The sequence below is a fragment of the Poecilia mexicana genome, unplaced genomic scaffold (assembly GCF_051168715.1).
Source record: "Poecilia mexicana isolate PSO_F unplaced genomic scaffold, ASM5116871v1 scaffold_8, whole genome shotgun sequence".
NCBI lineage: Eukaryota > Metazoa > Chordata > Actinopteri > Cyprinodontiformes > Poeciliidae > Poecilia > Poecilia mexicana.
Window position 1 is genome coordinate 3026139 of NW_028263377.1, and position 16435 is coordinate 3042573.

The 16435-nt window shown below is 39.6% G+C and overlaps 1 protein-coding gene across 1 annotated transcript; it reads left to right on the top strand.

The window, feature by feature from the left end:
• The first annotated feature begins 9422 nt into the window (after positions 1-9422).
• LOC106907503 (chromobox protein homolog 1-like) lies at positions 9423-15510 on the top strand. Its single transcript, XM_014973244.2, has 4 exons — positions 9423-9736; positions 10678-10849; positions 12828-12922; positions 13924-15510. The coding sequence occupies exons 1-4, from the start codon at positions 9438-9440 to the stop codon at positions 14072-14074; spliced, it is 717 nt and encodes a 238-aa protein (XP_014828730.1). The 5' UTR covers positions 9423-9437; the 3' UTR covers positions 14075-15510.
• The last annotated feature ends 925 nt before the right edge of the window (positions 15511-16435 follow it).

Sequence of the window (16435 nt, forward strand, 5' to 3'; positions counted from 1 at the left end):
TCTTATTTACTTTTTATTTTTTTGCGAAATTCCCAGTTTCACACGAATGGGTATTTCTTATAGTTGTAAATTAAATGTGACTGAGGCTGTTTTTACATACTCTATAGAAATTTCTAATTAGTTCTTTAACTCATAAAACATTAGGTGCTGAAACTAAGAGTACTATCTCTCTTAGCCACTCTTCAAAGTGGGAAAGAGGATATAATGTCCAATTCAGGTAATATCATCATCATGAAAAGTGGCTACTTGTATAAAGAGCTGCTTAAGCTGCTGAAGGACATAAAGACCACTTTTCCTCACTCTGATAAATTATTAGCATATGCCTATCTGTTATTTCAATAATTGGAAGTTGGACTTTTAATGATAGTTTTGCTTCCTTCACTTCCTCCACTGCCATTGCTAAAACTAGGCAGACTGCAATTCTAAAACAATGCAGAAAATCAACATCACTTTCAGAACGTGTCCTTCTGATCGCTGATTGAAATTCTACCAGAGAAATATAACTAACGTTATATAAATATAACGGAGCACTGGACAGAGATGAGAATCAAGCAGAATTTTTTTTGGAAGGCCATGGCCAGACTACATTATGTACTGTCAGATCAGAAATAGATTGGTCACTGCGTGCTCAACTTGGTGACACAAAATTCATGCCACACAGATTAAGCAATCACAACAGCACATTTATTAACTGAGATAGCACATGCCTATGATTGCAAGCCTTTCCATTTATTCACAGGTCCATAAAGGCTGCACAGTGAGTGGTAAAACATACCATGTCCACCCATCTGTACACTCTTGCCAGAAAATTGCACCATTTTTCAGTGCTTAGTGAGCATATTTATCTCTTTTGATTGGCTGGACTTTTGTGTGTGTGTGTGTGTGTGTGTGTGTGTGGTGTGTGTGTGTGTGTGTGTGTGTGTGTGTGTGTGTGTGTGTGTGTGTGTGTGTGCGTGTGTGTGCGTGTGTGTGTGTGTGTGTGTGTCTTGTCTGGCAGAGTGGCACTCAGAATTTTTATTTTTATTCCAGACTCAGAACTGAGTGCAGCAATTTACAGATTCATTTTTATTTTATATTTTTATGATTTTACCACTAACAGGTGTTTATATTATTTTGTACTTTTAGTGTACTGACAATCCATTTAAGATCCACAAATGAGATGACCTTGTAAGTTCTAGGTTGTCAGGGTTGTTTCTGGCTCCTGTTTCCTAAAAAGCTCTAACTGCATTGTTCTTGTTGTGCTTGTTAAAATGACAACGCATCACCTTCTGAACCAGGAGTTTGCACTCAAAACTTCATTATTCATCTTCACTGACAGTCATTTTGATTCCCTGCTGCCATTTACCAGCTCCTTCATCATTTATTGCCATCTGCTGGTTACCCTAGTTATTACAATTAACATTTTACTGCTCATCCAGGCACTAATAATGCTGGTTCATCAATCTGTTTATGTATGACAGTGCGATTAGTTCATTTGAATTTTGTTGCATTGTACTTTTGTTTTGCTTTTTCATTTCTGTGATCTGCCAGTCCAGAATGCTTATCTCTCTGTTAAGTTGTCCTTGGAGGTTCTTTAGAAATCCTTTGTAAAGTTTGGGATGTTCTAGTGTTTTAGAATCATTATTTTTAAACAAAATGAATGAGATTATGTTACACGATTTTACTCATTTAAACTTACAGAAATTACAACGATATGAAGGGTTATTAAAAGTGCTATTTTGATATTTAGGACCAAGCAGGATAAATGGCTACATCAGCAAGGTTCTTGACGTTTATAGAAAGGTGAAATACATTAATCATGTTATCACAGATTAACTGAAACATGATGTTGATGATGATGATAATATGCAGACAATGTTGTAAACTCTATGCTCAGGCAAATACCATTGAACATAAATTTAAAGCATATTGCTCACTGTTCTGTAAGCATGCTATATTTCCTATAAGAAGTATAACATGCAGAAGTTTCATGTTGCATATAATAATGAAATGAGAATTCTTTCTAACCTATTCAGACGGGGGATTTCCAGTCGGATGTTTGTAACTGTAGGTGTTTGCACTTTTAAAGCACATTTAAGAATGTTAATGTTCACTTTTATGGATCAAATAGCACTTTCTAAGCACTATAATTACAGAGCCATAAATCCAACTGTGAGTTGTTCCCGTCGCTCATCCACTCTAAGAAAGCACTGCTTAAACTCAGTGTCTGTAAGCTGATTTATTTTAATTGTACTATTATATTTATATTCTGCTTTTATTTTTTATATATATAATTTTAGAATTTGATTATGGTTTTATATTTCATGTTACTTTGTATGTAGCTATAAGTCTGCTGCTAAGGCTTGATTGATCGAAACAGAAAACACATTCCATATTAATGCTGGTTTTCACCAGCAAAACTTCCTGCATGTTCAAACTGAAGGGTGAAGGAAGGAGCACTGACAGGTTGTTTGCCGTCCGGCTCCAGTCTTCAGAGCTGGTCCAACACACCTGACTGAAATGGTGCAATACCTCCTCAGCATGTCAGAATGTTCTGCAGGTGTACTGAACCAGAGAAAGAAGTAAAAGGTGCACCAGCCCTTGAGTGGACATCACTGTCTATGTTCCTTTGTCCTTATCAAACATGTAGTTGTTGATTTCCTTAGCTGAGTCTATGTTTTTAAAAATCTAGAATACCTGAGTTCAAATATATTAACTCAAGCAAAACTTTAAGTAGATTTAAAAATGTGTTGCTATTTTATTTTATAAAATAAGTTGTTTTTTTATTCGGTAGGAGCAGCTTGCATTTACACAAAACTAACGACGTAAAACAGATTATCCATGTTAGACACACAGCTAAGCAAATGCCGTTGATCTTCACTAAATAAAGGCTGAACTGGTATTCAAGCGCCCTCTGGTGATTAACACATGCAACTGCGGCTTTGACATGACTAACTGAAAACATGTTTGTGAACTTGTTTCTATAATAGGATCCAAATGCTTTCTTACATTTAACCATTTACACACAGTATCACTGACCGTTTTACTACTGAGGAGTAACAGGGGAATACTGTTATTCATCAAGTAAAGCCAATAACAACACTCCCATCAGAGGGGTTACATATCACTGAGGTTAACTGATATCCTGTCTTCATAAATGATCACTAGTAGTGTTATTATCTTACTTTACTAGTTTAAGTGTTTTTCTAAAAAGCTGTCTGTTGTGTATCTCTGATATTATTCATACACAATAAAATATTTTTGACAAACTTTGAAAATGTTACATTAATGTTACATTAATTCTGCAATGTTTTTGCAGAATTAATTATTTAGTTGTGCTACTCAGCTGAGAACTGAATTCAATATGCTGCAAGTCAACAACTTCATGCAATGTGTTGGGTTTCTTTAAATAAGAACTTTTTAATCAATTTGACTAATAAACTAAGGTTGACTGATTGAATGAAAAATATTGTGAGATAGTGCTATAAAACAAACTGAATTTAATATGCACAACCAATACAACTATATCATACACAATGATATAAAATAACATGTAATCCAGCCTTTAGATTTATTTAGAACAGACGTAGTTCTATAGTTTGCATGTTTTCAGAAACTATTGCAATTTGTTTATTAAAGTAAAAGCTGTAACTTGCATGAATACTTTGTTATTTTCTTGAAGCTAGTTCCATCCATCCATACATTTTCTTCCGCTTCATCCAGGGGTCGGGTCGCGGGGCAGCAGCTTCAGAAGGGAGGCCCAGACTTCCCTCTCCCCCTCCACTTGTTCCAGCTCCTCCGGGGAAACCCCAAGGCGTTCCCAGGCCAGCTGAGAGACATAGTCCCTCCAGCGTGTCCTGGGTCTTCCACGGGGCCTCCTCCCGGTGGGACGTGCCCGGAACACCTCACCAGGGAGGCGTCCAGGAGGCATCCTGACCAGATGCCCAAGCCACCTCAACTGGTTCCTCTCGACATGAAGAAGCAGTGGCTCTACTCTGAGTCCCTCCCAGATGACCAAGCTTCTCACCCTATCTCTAAGGGAGAGCCCAGCCACCCTCCAGAGGAAACCCACTTCGGCCGCTTGTATCCATGATCTCGTTCTTTCGGTCATGACCCAAAGCTCATGTGTTTTCATTCAGTCAGATTTAGAAACAGTTTCTCAGCTTTTCAGAAAGATCTTGAGAAATCCTTCACAGAGATGATGGAATCATGTCCAGCAACAAGCATACAGTGATCAACAGCAGGCGAACCAGCAGCATAATGCCCAGGACACAGGACGCAGGACATGCTTTGTATCTTGTAGTTGCATTTACCAATGAATGCCAATTACAAAAAAAATCACAAAGTTTGATGTAAAATTATTTTGTGTTTACACTAACAGAGAGTTCCCAAAATAATAATCAATTATTTTGGGAAATAATTGATTAGTTCCCAAAATAATTGGGAAATAATCCCAATTATTTCCATGGAATGTGTTTTCCACAGAAAACACATTCCATACATTCCATTCTCTCTCATACAAAGGTCAGGCTGCCATGCACTGGCACCACCTGTTGGGCCCTCTGACCACCACCAGCAGGCAAGGAGGAGGAAGTGTCTTTTTGCCCAAGGACACAACGATGGCTAATATTAATATTAGACTCATATTAATCACAATGGAGTTGGGGTTGAAGCCATTGTCATCTAGACAAAGCAGGGAGCAACACCGTTCAGTCTGATTAAACTGAATCAACCACTTACAGGCAGATTGTAATTGCATGTCCATTGTTTGTAGAATGTTTAATTAATGTTGTAATTGCAATTACAATTCTACAAATGATTTTGTATAATTGTACTGTCTATAATACATAAGATAATACATTGGTCATAGCATTAAAATGGCTTTAACTGAGTTACTTTGGTGGACTGGAGCCCTGTCCAAGGTTTACTCCACACCATTGGCTCCCATCAATCTTTTCCCTACACACTGACTGGATGGATGGTTTAAATCCTAAATTAGGAATATCTTCACCAGAAAGATGTTACCTGTTTAAAGAAGTGGAACAAAAAATAGGCAGAGGACCACACTCATGAAAGCCAACTACTGAATGTAATGTGTCCTTTATGAATTTCACTTCAATAAATGTATGTACTAATCTGTAGTTAGCGCAAAATCACGGTGTTAAATCCAAAGTTTGCGCCGGTATTTTTTGGCCACTGGATGGCAGCGCTGTGCAAGTTTTTGAATTGTGTTCTTGCTGTTCTGTTTAGATCAGAGGTGTCCAGTCCTTAGGGGCATTTTAATGTTTTCTCTGCTCCAACACAGCAGATTGAAATAGTCCAATTACTTCTTGAGCATGTCATAATGTTCTGTAGAGGCCTGCCAACGATGAGAGGCTGGGCCCCGTCTGTTCTGGTTGGTACTGACCTTGTGTGTTACATGTTAGGAGAAGGGGGCTGTAGTAAGTTTATTTGTGCTTATATTTAAACCTATCTGTTTTTTGGGGGCGTGGGGGGTTAAGATATTCAAGCTGAATGATTTCTAAATCAGACTACTTTTCTATTCCTGGTCAAGATTGTTAGGATTACCAAAATTGTTTTGATTAGCTATACATGCCCGAGTAATAAAAGCTAGGGGGACTTTAAATACATTTCCATTATTCTTGGCAGTGTTGACTTTTCAACTATAATACTGAAAGATACACTATCATAAGAGATGTGGTTAAAGAAATATTCCAAAAAGTGTTATTACATGTAGATCACATTTTTCATATTTAATCATCCACAAACTTCTCACAATACAGTGCTGAAATTGTGACCTGTTCCTCCAGTCACAGTGGATATGACCAGGTCAGTGTTCAAAAGAAGCCCACCAAACTGTCTCTCAAAAGAGGAGAGGAGGGTGGGAGAGAGACGGCAAACAACGCAATATCCGGTGGAGCTGTTGGCGGGCAGAAAGGGGTTGGTTGTGTATGTTAGCAACGCAGTTCAGGCTATCGTGTGATTGAGTTGCGAATGCAAAGACAGTCTGCTCTAAAACTAGCTTGGATACTTTTAGTTGTTTTTTTCCCGCTGTTTAGCCTGTCGGCCTGTTATTTGTCCTCAGGACACTAATACATATCAGTCTTTTCACTTCGGCCTGCTGCTAGCCGGACAAGCGCTCCGAAGGTTTCTGCAGAAAGGTAAGGCTCATGTTTGTTAGCTAAGTTGGAGCGAGCAAAGCACGCCAGCCATGTTGCCTTCAAGATGCTGTTAGCAGGCCGTCTGGCTCGTTTATATGCACGCGTTGTGAGCTGCGTTCTGAATGATATTGAGCTGATTTGCCCACTGTTAGCTCATTTCTCCTGTACGCAGCCTGTCGGGCTGAGCTGGTGAAGGCACGAGGCTTTCAACGTGGGTGCAAACATAATGGAAAACGACGTGCAACACGTTGGTTGTTGGCTTTGTGACCGAGGGAAGATGCATGTTTTAAAACGCAGAATCTGCATCATATGTTTGCATTGTTGGTTGCTGCAGTGTGTGCTTTCATTTTCTCGGTGACTTCCAGCTGCGTAAATCACGCTCCTCCAGTCCGAGACATGGAAGGCATTTTATGGAAAAGACGCGTCTCTAAACGCTTGTGACATTAATTTCGCGCTGAACAATGTTTATGGAGCATATATTTTTTTCTATAAAATGTCTATTAAAAATGTATGCCGTACGGTAGCGCAGCTGCAACCCTCATGAATCCGGGCCTGCTACCCAAAGTTCGGTAGTTGTACCTCAAGGGGCTTCACTTTCAAAAAGTCTTTTTATATGTAAATAGCAGAACCGTTTGGGCTTTTGGTTTAAGCGTTCGTTTGCGTAACTTTTTTTCTTCTTCAAAGCATCTGAGTTTCTACTGCAAGATGTCCCGCCTGCTGATTCTCTAACCCAGCACACTGACTTTGTATTCCTCCGTGGTTATCTTCGCATCATATGCGACTCTGATTGTTTTGTCCTCTTTGAGCATGCAGGCCTTCCCACTGCAAGCCCCTCTGATGCAAATATAATCATCAGCACCAGTCTGCTGCAGATCTGATTGGTCCCCTCACACAAGTCTAGGATGCACGTTCAGTATTCAGTGCTGAAACTCCCAGTCTGAGGGTGGCGCCAAACTTGCAACAGTCACACAAAAGCAGAGAAGTAAAGCAAGGAGCTTGCAACAGTTTTATCATGAACATCTGCATTTTTCACGCTGGTATATAAATGAATGACATCCCCAGAAACAGAAAAACACTTTTCTTTACCTTCAGCAAAAATAATTAAGGTCGTTTTAAATCGTTAGAATAGCATTTTCTTGATCAACAGTGCCTTGGTTTTAGTTGTTATGCATTTCAACTAGGGCTAGACGATATATTCGATGTACCGCGATAATTTCAATTTATGATAGTTTGAATATATAGCCAACTATATCGCAACTACCGAGTATAAATTGTTCAAATAATAAACTTTCACCGTCAAATTCACTGCGAGTATGGTTTATCCGACACCTTATGAATGCATCACTAGACCCTCCCCTCCCAACCTGAAAATTTTCTACCAATCACGCTGCGCAGAAAAAGCAAACAACATGATAACAGCGAGAGTTTGAGGCGAGCCGTGAATGAGACGGTAACTGAAGACTAATCAGTTGAACTAGTCTAGTTCCGAAGAGAAACAGCTCTGGAGCAATAATTTGGCAGTAGTTTGGATTTTATATGGAGGATGTCGAACAAAATGAGGCAATTTGCAAAACATGTTATAAAACTATTGCCACAAAATCTGTACCACAAATGTACCCCCCCCCCCTAATCAGACTACTCTTTTACATGGCGTTCATAGCCGCGCTGCCGCGGTAGAACTAGTCCGTTAAAGTGAAACCTGGAGACATAGATATGATTAATTTATTGCTACGCAATGGGAAAAATAACTCAAAACTACTCATTCTTTTCTTTTTTCTCTCTCTCTGTCGGTTTTACGATACACGCAGAATGGTTGCCATAGCAACTGGCAACAACTCAACTTTATGTTTCAGGTTCAGCACCAAAAACACTCAAACATTACCTTACATAGAACAGAACATTCAGTTCGTTACAGTTTTCGGTTTTTAGGCTTGATGTGTATTTTGCAATTATTAATGAGTTATTACTGTGGTAGATTAGCCACCGCTGCTATTAGCCATGCTAACACAGCGGTGGTTGATTAGCTAATTTAAACACCTGCTTCACTGATGATCTGTCAGTTTGTGTGTAGGTTGCCTTTTTTATTTTTAAGCTGAACCAAAACACACCTTATTCCACAGCACATCTATATGTTAAGTTTGTCAACTGACCTACTTCCCTCTCCCTCACTATTTTTTTCTAAGTTAAAACTTATTTCTCACCTTGTTATCTAGTCATAGAGTTGACAGTTCATAGCAAAATACTGCATCACTTTTTATATGAGCTTACATTTAAGTCTAGCAGAGAAATGGGGGCAGGAACTATATCATCTATCGCAGGGGTGTCAAACGTACGGCCCGTGGGCCGAAACCGGCCCGCCGAACGATTTAGTCCGGCCCGGGGGCTAAATGCATTATCATTATTCATGAAAAAACATATACTTAGTTTAATTGAACATCTGCAGTTCCTATACTGTCCACGAGGGGCGCTGTGTTTTATTCAGAGCACACAACATTATGCAACACTGCAGCGGAACTAACAGCAGATGGCAGCACTGAGCTTCAGGTTCTGTAAACAAGTTCGATTCTATGCTTTACCAGCTTTTTATTTTGGCCCTGGCAACCTCATATTTCTCGTGCATGCTAACATACATACATGTTATGTATGCATGTTTTTCTATATGTATGCATTTTATGCATCAACAAATGTACTTAATCAAATGTCTGTTTAAAACAGCTGACACTTAAGATTTCAAATGTGTGAGCCAGATAATTTGTTCAAATTGCTTCCCAGATGTTGAAAATTGATTTTAAATATTTTCTTAATTTTTGTCTGTTGTATTTTGTGATGCAGGACAGTGTTTTTAAGTTCCAAAAACTGTGAATAAATGTTTTGCAACATTGTACAATCACTGAGATCAGTTCTTATGCATAATGCACTTAAATAAATGCTTAACTGAGTAAAAGTATTGTTGAAATTGCAGATACCTTTCTTAAAAACTGAGATTATTCATAATATATTTTGTAAAAGTGAAATTCGTTTAATATAAAAATCAACAAGTCCACTTTTATTGGTTCCATTTAATCTTGCAATGAGTTTACTTGTGTGGCCCCCTGCAGATCAGATTAAGCTGTATGCGGCCCCTAAACCAAAATGAGTTTGACACCCCTGATCTATCGTGATATAGTAAAAATATATCAGGATGTTAGATTTTCCTCATATCCCCCAGCCCTAATTTCAACTGCGTGAACCGAGGAAATTCCCACAACACCTTTAGCAGGTCAACAGTAGATCACTGTTTTACATCACAAAACCTGCATGTTTTCTGTTGTCTACAAAAAGTCCTCTTCAGACGTCAAACTGGCGACCGTAGCAAAGAAGAGCAAGAAGGCTGAGGATGAGGAGCAGCCGGCGGCCCCTGCCCCAGCAGCTGCAGCGGCAACGGTCACCGCGGCAACAGAGGAAGCACCTCCGGTAGAAGCAGCAGCAGCTCCAGCCGCAACGGCAGCTCCTGCAGAGGAGGAGGAAGAAGAGGAGTACGTGGTGGAAAAGGTTCTGGACCGCCGTGTGGTGCGGGGCAAAGTCGAGTTTCTGCTGAAATGGAAAGGCTTTTCAGAGTGAGTATAACTTGCTCAAATACTGGATGCTGCTTTTTGCCGTTCATAGCCGCGCTAGGTTTTTTTCAGAGACCTAGCACCTCCTTTGAGATGAAGCTCCTCCTCTGACCTGCCACCTCACAGAGCAGCCCTCCCCCACAACTCCTCCACTCAGCACCTTTAGACTAGCCAGCAGTAACTAGCAAACACCTTTTGGAACTGCTGAGTTCATTACAGCAGCTACTTCTTTGTGAAATGCTGGTAAAACATCAATAAAAGGGTAAATAGAGGAGCCATGTTGTGATGGTTTCCTGAAGGTGGAGCTTCAGAAAGAGCAGGAGTTTCTTAAAGAGGCAGAGGGCTAATTTGTTGTGGTATCTTATGAAAATCATCTCAAAAACAATCAAGGATCTGAAGCCAGCAGCGCTGATGATCGTGCATGTTTTATAACTCCTTCTGTCCATGAAGCTGTTTAACGGAAGCTTCCAGTCGGCTCACTGTTTCTGTGTTACATGTGCGATGTCACATTGCCCTGGTAGAGCTTTCTCAAAGTCAGATTTTCCTGAACTTCTACCTGTTGAGTTAGTCATCAGGAATCTTTATTATTATGATTGAAAATGTTGAAGGATTGACTTCAACATTTTTTTCAGCATGTTTTGATGTAAACGTGCAAAAAGTATACATTTCCGCTTGGCAGTTTCAGTAAAGTTTCTTAGATGAAATGTTCTATTTTTAAAATCTTGCTGTTTATAGATTAACGCAGTTATATCAAACTACTATTGGCTGGGGTATTGGTGTCTGCCACAAACTTTCTGTAGTCATCAAAAAGTTATGTATACTGTTTGATTTCCTGGCATGATTGCAGATTTACAAGTCTTCTGGGAGAGTGACTTGGGAATTTTGGAACGTTATTTCAGAGACATCCGTGTCTTAAGTTATTATTTCTGTATTCATCTGTTTAGCGAGGACAACACATGGGAGCCCGAAGAAAACTTGGACTGTCCTGACCTGATTGCAGAGTACATGCAGAAACACAAAGAGAGAGAGGAGAAGAAGAAGGAGAGTAAGAGGAAAGCTTCCAGCGAGGCATCTGGAGATGCAGAGGAGCGGGCCAGCAAGAAGAAAAAGGAGGAGGTAATTTATTTATTGGCTCCAGAGCTAGATGGCACCTGCTGTTTAGGTTCTGTAAGTTGCCATCTCATCCTTTTATTCTACAGCTTATGCTTTTGTTTTCCTTGTCTCTGTTGTACATTTAATCTAGTATGTCGGTCCTTGGACAGTTTCCCAGGATTTTTACCTCAGAGACCGTCAAACTCAAGGCCCGGGGGCCAAATCTGGCCCACTGTAGCTTTTTATGTGGCCCTCTAGACTAGGCAGGTCACGATAACAAATTTTGCTGAGCAATTAATTGTCTAAGAAATTATTGCTATAAATGATAATATTGTTTCAAGACCTTTTGACACTGATTTAATGGAAATGACTGCATGCTATTTCCTGCCATAGATAGATACACTTTATTTTCAAAAGAACACATAACAGTGGAACTAATAAACTAAACAAATAAAACAACCAAAAACAAAATGGATTCTCAGTCTCCATTAACAAAAAACGTACTTGAATAAAAACTAAACAGCATAAACCCAAAGTTGAAATAAATATTGCATTCAACCAAAAGAGTGCAGATTATGAAGTCTGATGTGCCCTTCAGTAATCACTAGATGTAAGTAGAGAAGATGGGCATATCCGACTACCTAATGCAGTAGTTCATACTACATGATTTTTTTGCCCCTATTTTCCCCTTATCAGAAACTTAGATCGTTGGCTGATCTAAGATCGTCAATGGTGATTTCGTAACCGATCATACTGCAGTGTGTGGTGTGTTACCGTAGATCGTTGTGGCTCCAATCTAAATCAGGGGTTTTCCCCGACTGGAAGCTTAAGGCAGCCTGTTGAATGTGACAGGTAGCCAATCAGAATGCGCAGATTCTCCTCCATGCTTTTCTGAGGGGAAATTATGAGGGGAATCCCAAACAGCTGACACGGTCCAGATGATATGTGGAAACATTAATGTTTATTCAACATTTCGTGCAAAGAATATAGAAATGACCAGAGGAGGAGTTGGAGCCTACTTGCTACCGCAGTTGATAAACCCGGTAACTTTTCAGCTGTTCTTCGTTAACATGACATAAATAGGTTACAATGATTTTCATTCAGTCAGGACCTTACGCTGACTCTAGCCACATGCATCACAGGTGGATTCTAGTAAAGCATTGATTAATGCCTGATTTTAAAATTAGTTAACTGAACTTTAGCCATTATTTTGTGCCCATGTGGCTGGACACCACACGGCATGACGAACCCGATCGAACCGTTATACCTAGGATTTCTGTCGGCTAATGTGTCTCTCAGGTTTTGAAAATGGGCCGACAACTCGTGTAATGTGCACTGGACATTACACTAAGGAAATGAGGAAGGGAGGGTCGGTGAAGAGCACCGGAGTTTAACCTTTTTTCATTCAGTGTCGGTAACAAAAAGAATAAAAGGCAGGAAGAGACAATAAGCCGATAATTAAAATGAGGTCGATAGGTTTAATTTATCGTGCGATTAATTGCGACAGGCCTACTTTAGACTCCAAATTACATCAATAAGTCTCCAGTTTTTCACAAATCTGCAAAATTCACACAAAATCAACAGTCCCACATTTGTTCTGATTTTCCTGAAAATTATTTTCAAAACTGGTTTAAAAAAAACACATTGGGTTTAAGTGACTTCTGCCTCAGCCTTCCATGATATTACCGAGTCCATGATCAAAACGGCAAATAATAAAAAAAATCACATTTAACATCATACATTAGTGTAAATATTGTAACAATTCCTGATGAACACCTTGTTGTGCTGCAGCAGCCACAGACTCTGCAGAGAGCTGCTCTGGGTTCCTTCACTGGTAATCTGCTGTCACTGTATATTATCGAAATCAGTCCACTGCAGAACATTTACTTGTCTCTGACAAACTAACATTTTTTGTCTACATAATTGTTGTGGGTCTATTTCTCCATCTGAGTTGCTGTCTGTGAGTGATGCCATGCATGAGATGTGTGTGTTCTGCTGTCAGGGGGACAAGGCCAGAGGTTTTGGCAGAGGCCTGCAGCCTGAGAGGATTATTGGAGCCACCGACTCCAGTGGAGAGCTGATGTTCCTAATGAAGTGGTGGGTTCTCACATCTGTTTTCCTCCTGCACTACTCATAAACACTCAAAGATTCTAGGCCTTCTGATAAAGTCGCATTTCACCTAAGATGTTCTATGCTTTAGCAGGCAGTTTAATTAAGCCGTCAGTGTTTTAACACTTGTTGCATCTTATCCAAACCCCTAAATGTTGCGGTTCACTGATGGCTGTGTAGCAATCCTCTTCCTCATGCTATTCCCCGCTAGCCTTTTGGATCTAGCGGGAAGCTCTGAGGAACGTTGACACAAAGCTCAGAGTCAGCAGCAGGTTGCAGAGGAAACAGTCTTTATTGTCCCACTGGGGGCAAAATTCAGCAGTAATGGCAGCATTAAGATATGGAGGGTGAAAGTTCCAAAAGTATTGAAAATATACAACATAAAAAACAAGATTACCAATAATAAGATTAATATACAGTACAATGTTATAATGTAACATAAAAATATTGTGGACTTATTAGAGAAATAATCATAATCCAAGGGATGTGCAACTAAGTGACATTTTATCTTCTAATTTTCATAATGTGTATTGAACTCAACTCTCCCAATATCACCACTGTAGCCTGAACCTGCAACCTTTTATTTGAATTTCACCAAAAAAAATCAAATGTCCCTGTCTGCTGATGAGTAGGGAATATTTGTATACAAAAATATATTTAAAACGTATATATAAGCAGTGTTTTTGTTTGTTTTTGGGTTTTTTTACGATGGATGTAAAAATAATATATATGTATGCGTGTATGTATATACATACACCAATGAAGTGGTAATAATAAAAGCTAGACTGTCATCCAGATTTAAAAGTTCAGAAAATGTGAAATACTTTAGAGTGCTCTTTTGTATTCTGCTTTGTATGTGGAACTCTGGTCATGATGTCTCTTCTATTCAACAGCTGCATCCTTTGAAGTTTACCTGAAAGAAAGTATCAGTGTTTCAAAGTCTCTTTCCTCCAGAACCTGACAATCTTTCTTCTTCTGAAACTGAACAGGAAGAACTCTGACGAGGCGGACCTCGTACCGGCCAAAGAAGCCAACGTTAAATGTCCACAGGTAGTGATCTCTTTTTACGAGGAACGCCTCACATGGCACTCTTACCCCACAGAAGAAGAGGAAAAGAAGGAGGAGGAAAAAAAGGACTAGTGGATGAGAGGAGGTACGAACGGGGTGAAGAGGAAGTGTGGCGATGCAGGGCAGGAAATCAGCTCCCCACCAGTTGACTGTTAACTTTCAGTGTCTCTGACTTCCTACAGTAGCTGTCAGTGGAAGTGACAGAAAATCTGTTTTCCTGCCCTGAAGGACTCGAGTCCTGAAAAGATATTCCCACCCGTTAGCGGTTGCAGCGGTTCGTTTCCAGCAGGTGTGTTTGACATCTGCGTTTTGTTCTGTCCCTTTACCATGAATGTGTTGTGCCTTCAACAAGTATTCTTCCAGACCGCCAAGTATCCAATGGGAAAGAAAAACAAACGCAGTTAAACATTAAGGTCAATGTTTGGTTTTGGATGAAGTTCCTCTCTCCCCAAAGTGTTGAGCTGGTGGTGGTGGTGGTGGTGGTGGTGATGATGATGATGATGATGATGATGATGATGATGATGGCAGCCGCAGCAGAAAGAATCTGAGATGGGTGGGAACTTCTTTTAAACAATAGGAAAGCAGTGAATTTTCCCACATAGACAGAAAGCTGTTTTTCCCTCTCCGTGACTCTCATTCAGAAACATTGCTGATCTTATCCCACCAATATTTTACTCTAAAGAGTTTCAGTGAAATCATCTTTTTTTTTTGCCTTATGTTTTCCTGTCTGAGGTAAAGCGCTCTGTAACAAAGTGGACTTCACTAGAATTAGGGTCTGGCTCATACTATGCTGAAAACTCTTCCTTCAGAAAATGGTTCATGTTCACTTCTACTGCGTTCCACATCTGTTTTCTAGGTTATAAAATCTTAGCATGCACTGCTGGGCAACTCAACTATTCCTCATCTGTTCTCAGTTGGCAGGCGGTTTTTAAAATGCTCAGCATACAGAGGGGAAATTACCGTCTCACTACTTTGTTGTTCTCCACCAAAGCTTTCCAATTATGTGTTAACTGTAGCCCAGCTGTGCATTTCTATGTAAACTGTAATAGTGTTGTAGCTTTCTTTTATTGGCACATTTGGATTGGATTGATTTCTTTTTTTTCCATCTGGTTTCTTTCTGCTCGTCATTTCTTAGGAGCCGTGCTGTTTTAATACATGAAATTGTGACGCATGTATTGCACCTTCATCCATTTTAAAGATTTGCTATATAACTATCCATCCTGGCTCAACTGAAAACTGTCTTAAAGAGTTTCACAAATTTCACTTGTTCACTTGTTGGTGCTTTAGTTATTTTTCTGCACCACATCTATCAGCATTTTAAATATAATTTCCTACATTTTAACCATATGTCCTCTCTGCGGAGGTAACAAAGCTCTATTCATCTGTGCTATTTACCCCCCCCCCCCCCCAGATATCTTTTGTTCCTAGTGGATTTGCTTGTTGATCTGTTGCATGTCTGTTGATCTACTTTTAAATTCTGATTTCAACAATAAATGATTTGGGACTCATGAGTTTCTTAATTATTTTGTTCTATAACCAAACATGGACCACAGAAATCTGAACATCTGTAAGACCAACCATTGGTGACATTGATAGCTGTTGCACTAAATGAAGGTAGCATTTCTGTGACCTCTGGTTATTTGATGACTAAACATAAATGTCAAGTAGTTTAAAGTGAATATGTTGAAAAGATGAGTAAAGTTGATAAATGAATCCTCAAAATGATTGGACTGGCCTTCATTTCCATTTGAGATGTGCCTTTGATCACTTCTGTATGTGATTCCCTTCGCTTAATTTCTGGAATATTTATTCTGGTGCAACTCTAACCAGGTTGAGGTTTTACTTTAGATTTAAAGGAATTCAGCGTTTCAGCTGTTTTGCAGTTTTCTGGAAATTTTATCCAGATTTGTGGTGTTTAGAAGCTGAATGCTGCTTCTTCATGTCTCCATGTTCTGGATGCAGAGCACAACCAGAAGACCTGAGAGGTCTGAAAGGTTGATACAACAGCAGATCTTGAATGTGTTGTGGTGCTAAACTGTTCAGTGATTCAGTATCTTAAAGTCTATTCTCTCAGTAAAGGATTGCAGAACTGGGAGACTGCAGGCTGCTGTTTGAGTCCTTATCTGTTTTCTGCATCTGCCACTTGGTTCATGGATAATAGTGGTATCATTCACTGCACAAATGAACACTGACTGCTATGAAAGAGGGAGATGTGCTTGAAATCACTGTAAGAAGCAACACTTGCCCCAATATCAACCAGTTATTTGGTTTGCATCACAAAGAACCCTCATTAAGAGAAACTGCTGCCAAGAGAATTTAAGTTATGTCACTAATCAAGACATTCTCTTTCAGTGGAGGAGACTTCAAGACACCTGAGAGCAACTGATCCAACAAGGAGCTCTGAGGTGAATTTAACAGGAGAGTGAAGCCACC

What these genes read in the sequence shown, in the direction of transcription:
- LOC106907503 (XM_014973244.2), top strand. Translation starts at nt 9,438, where the DNA reads ATGTTTTCTGTTGTCTACAAAAAGTCCTCTTCAGACGTCAAACTGGCG. An exon ending in GCAAGAAGAAAAAGGAGGAG is followed by an intron (nt 10,850 to 12,827) that starts GTAATTTATTTA and finishes TTCTGCTGTCAG; the next exon opens with GGGGACAAGGCCAGAGGTTT. An exon ending in CTGATGTTCCTAATGAAGTG is followed by an intron (nt 12,923 to 13,923) that starts GTGGGTTCTCAC and finishes GAAACTGAACAG; the next exon opens with GAAGAACTCTGACGAGGCGG.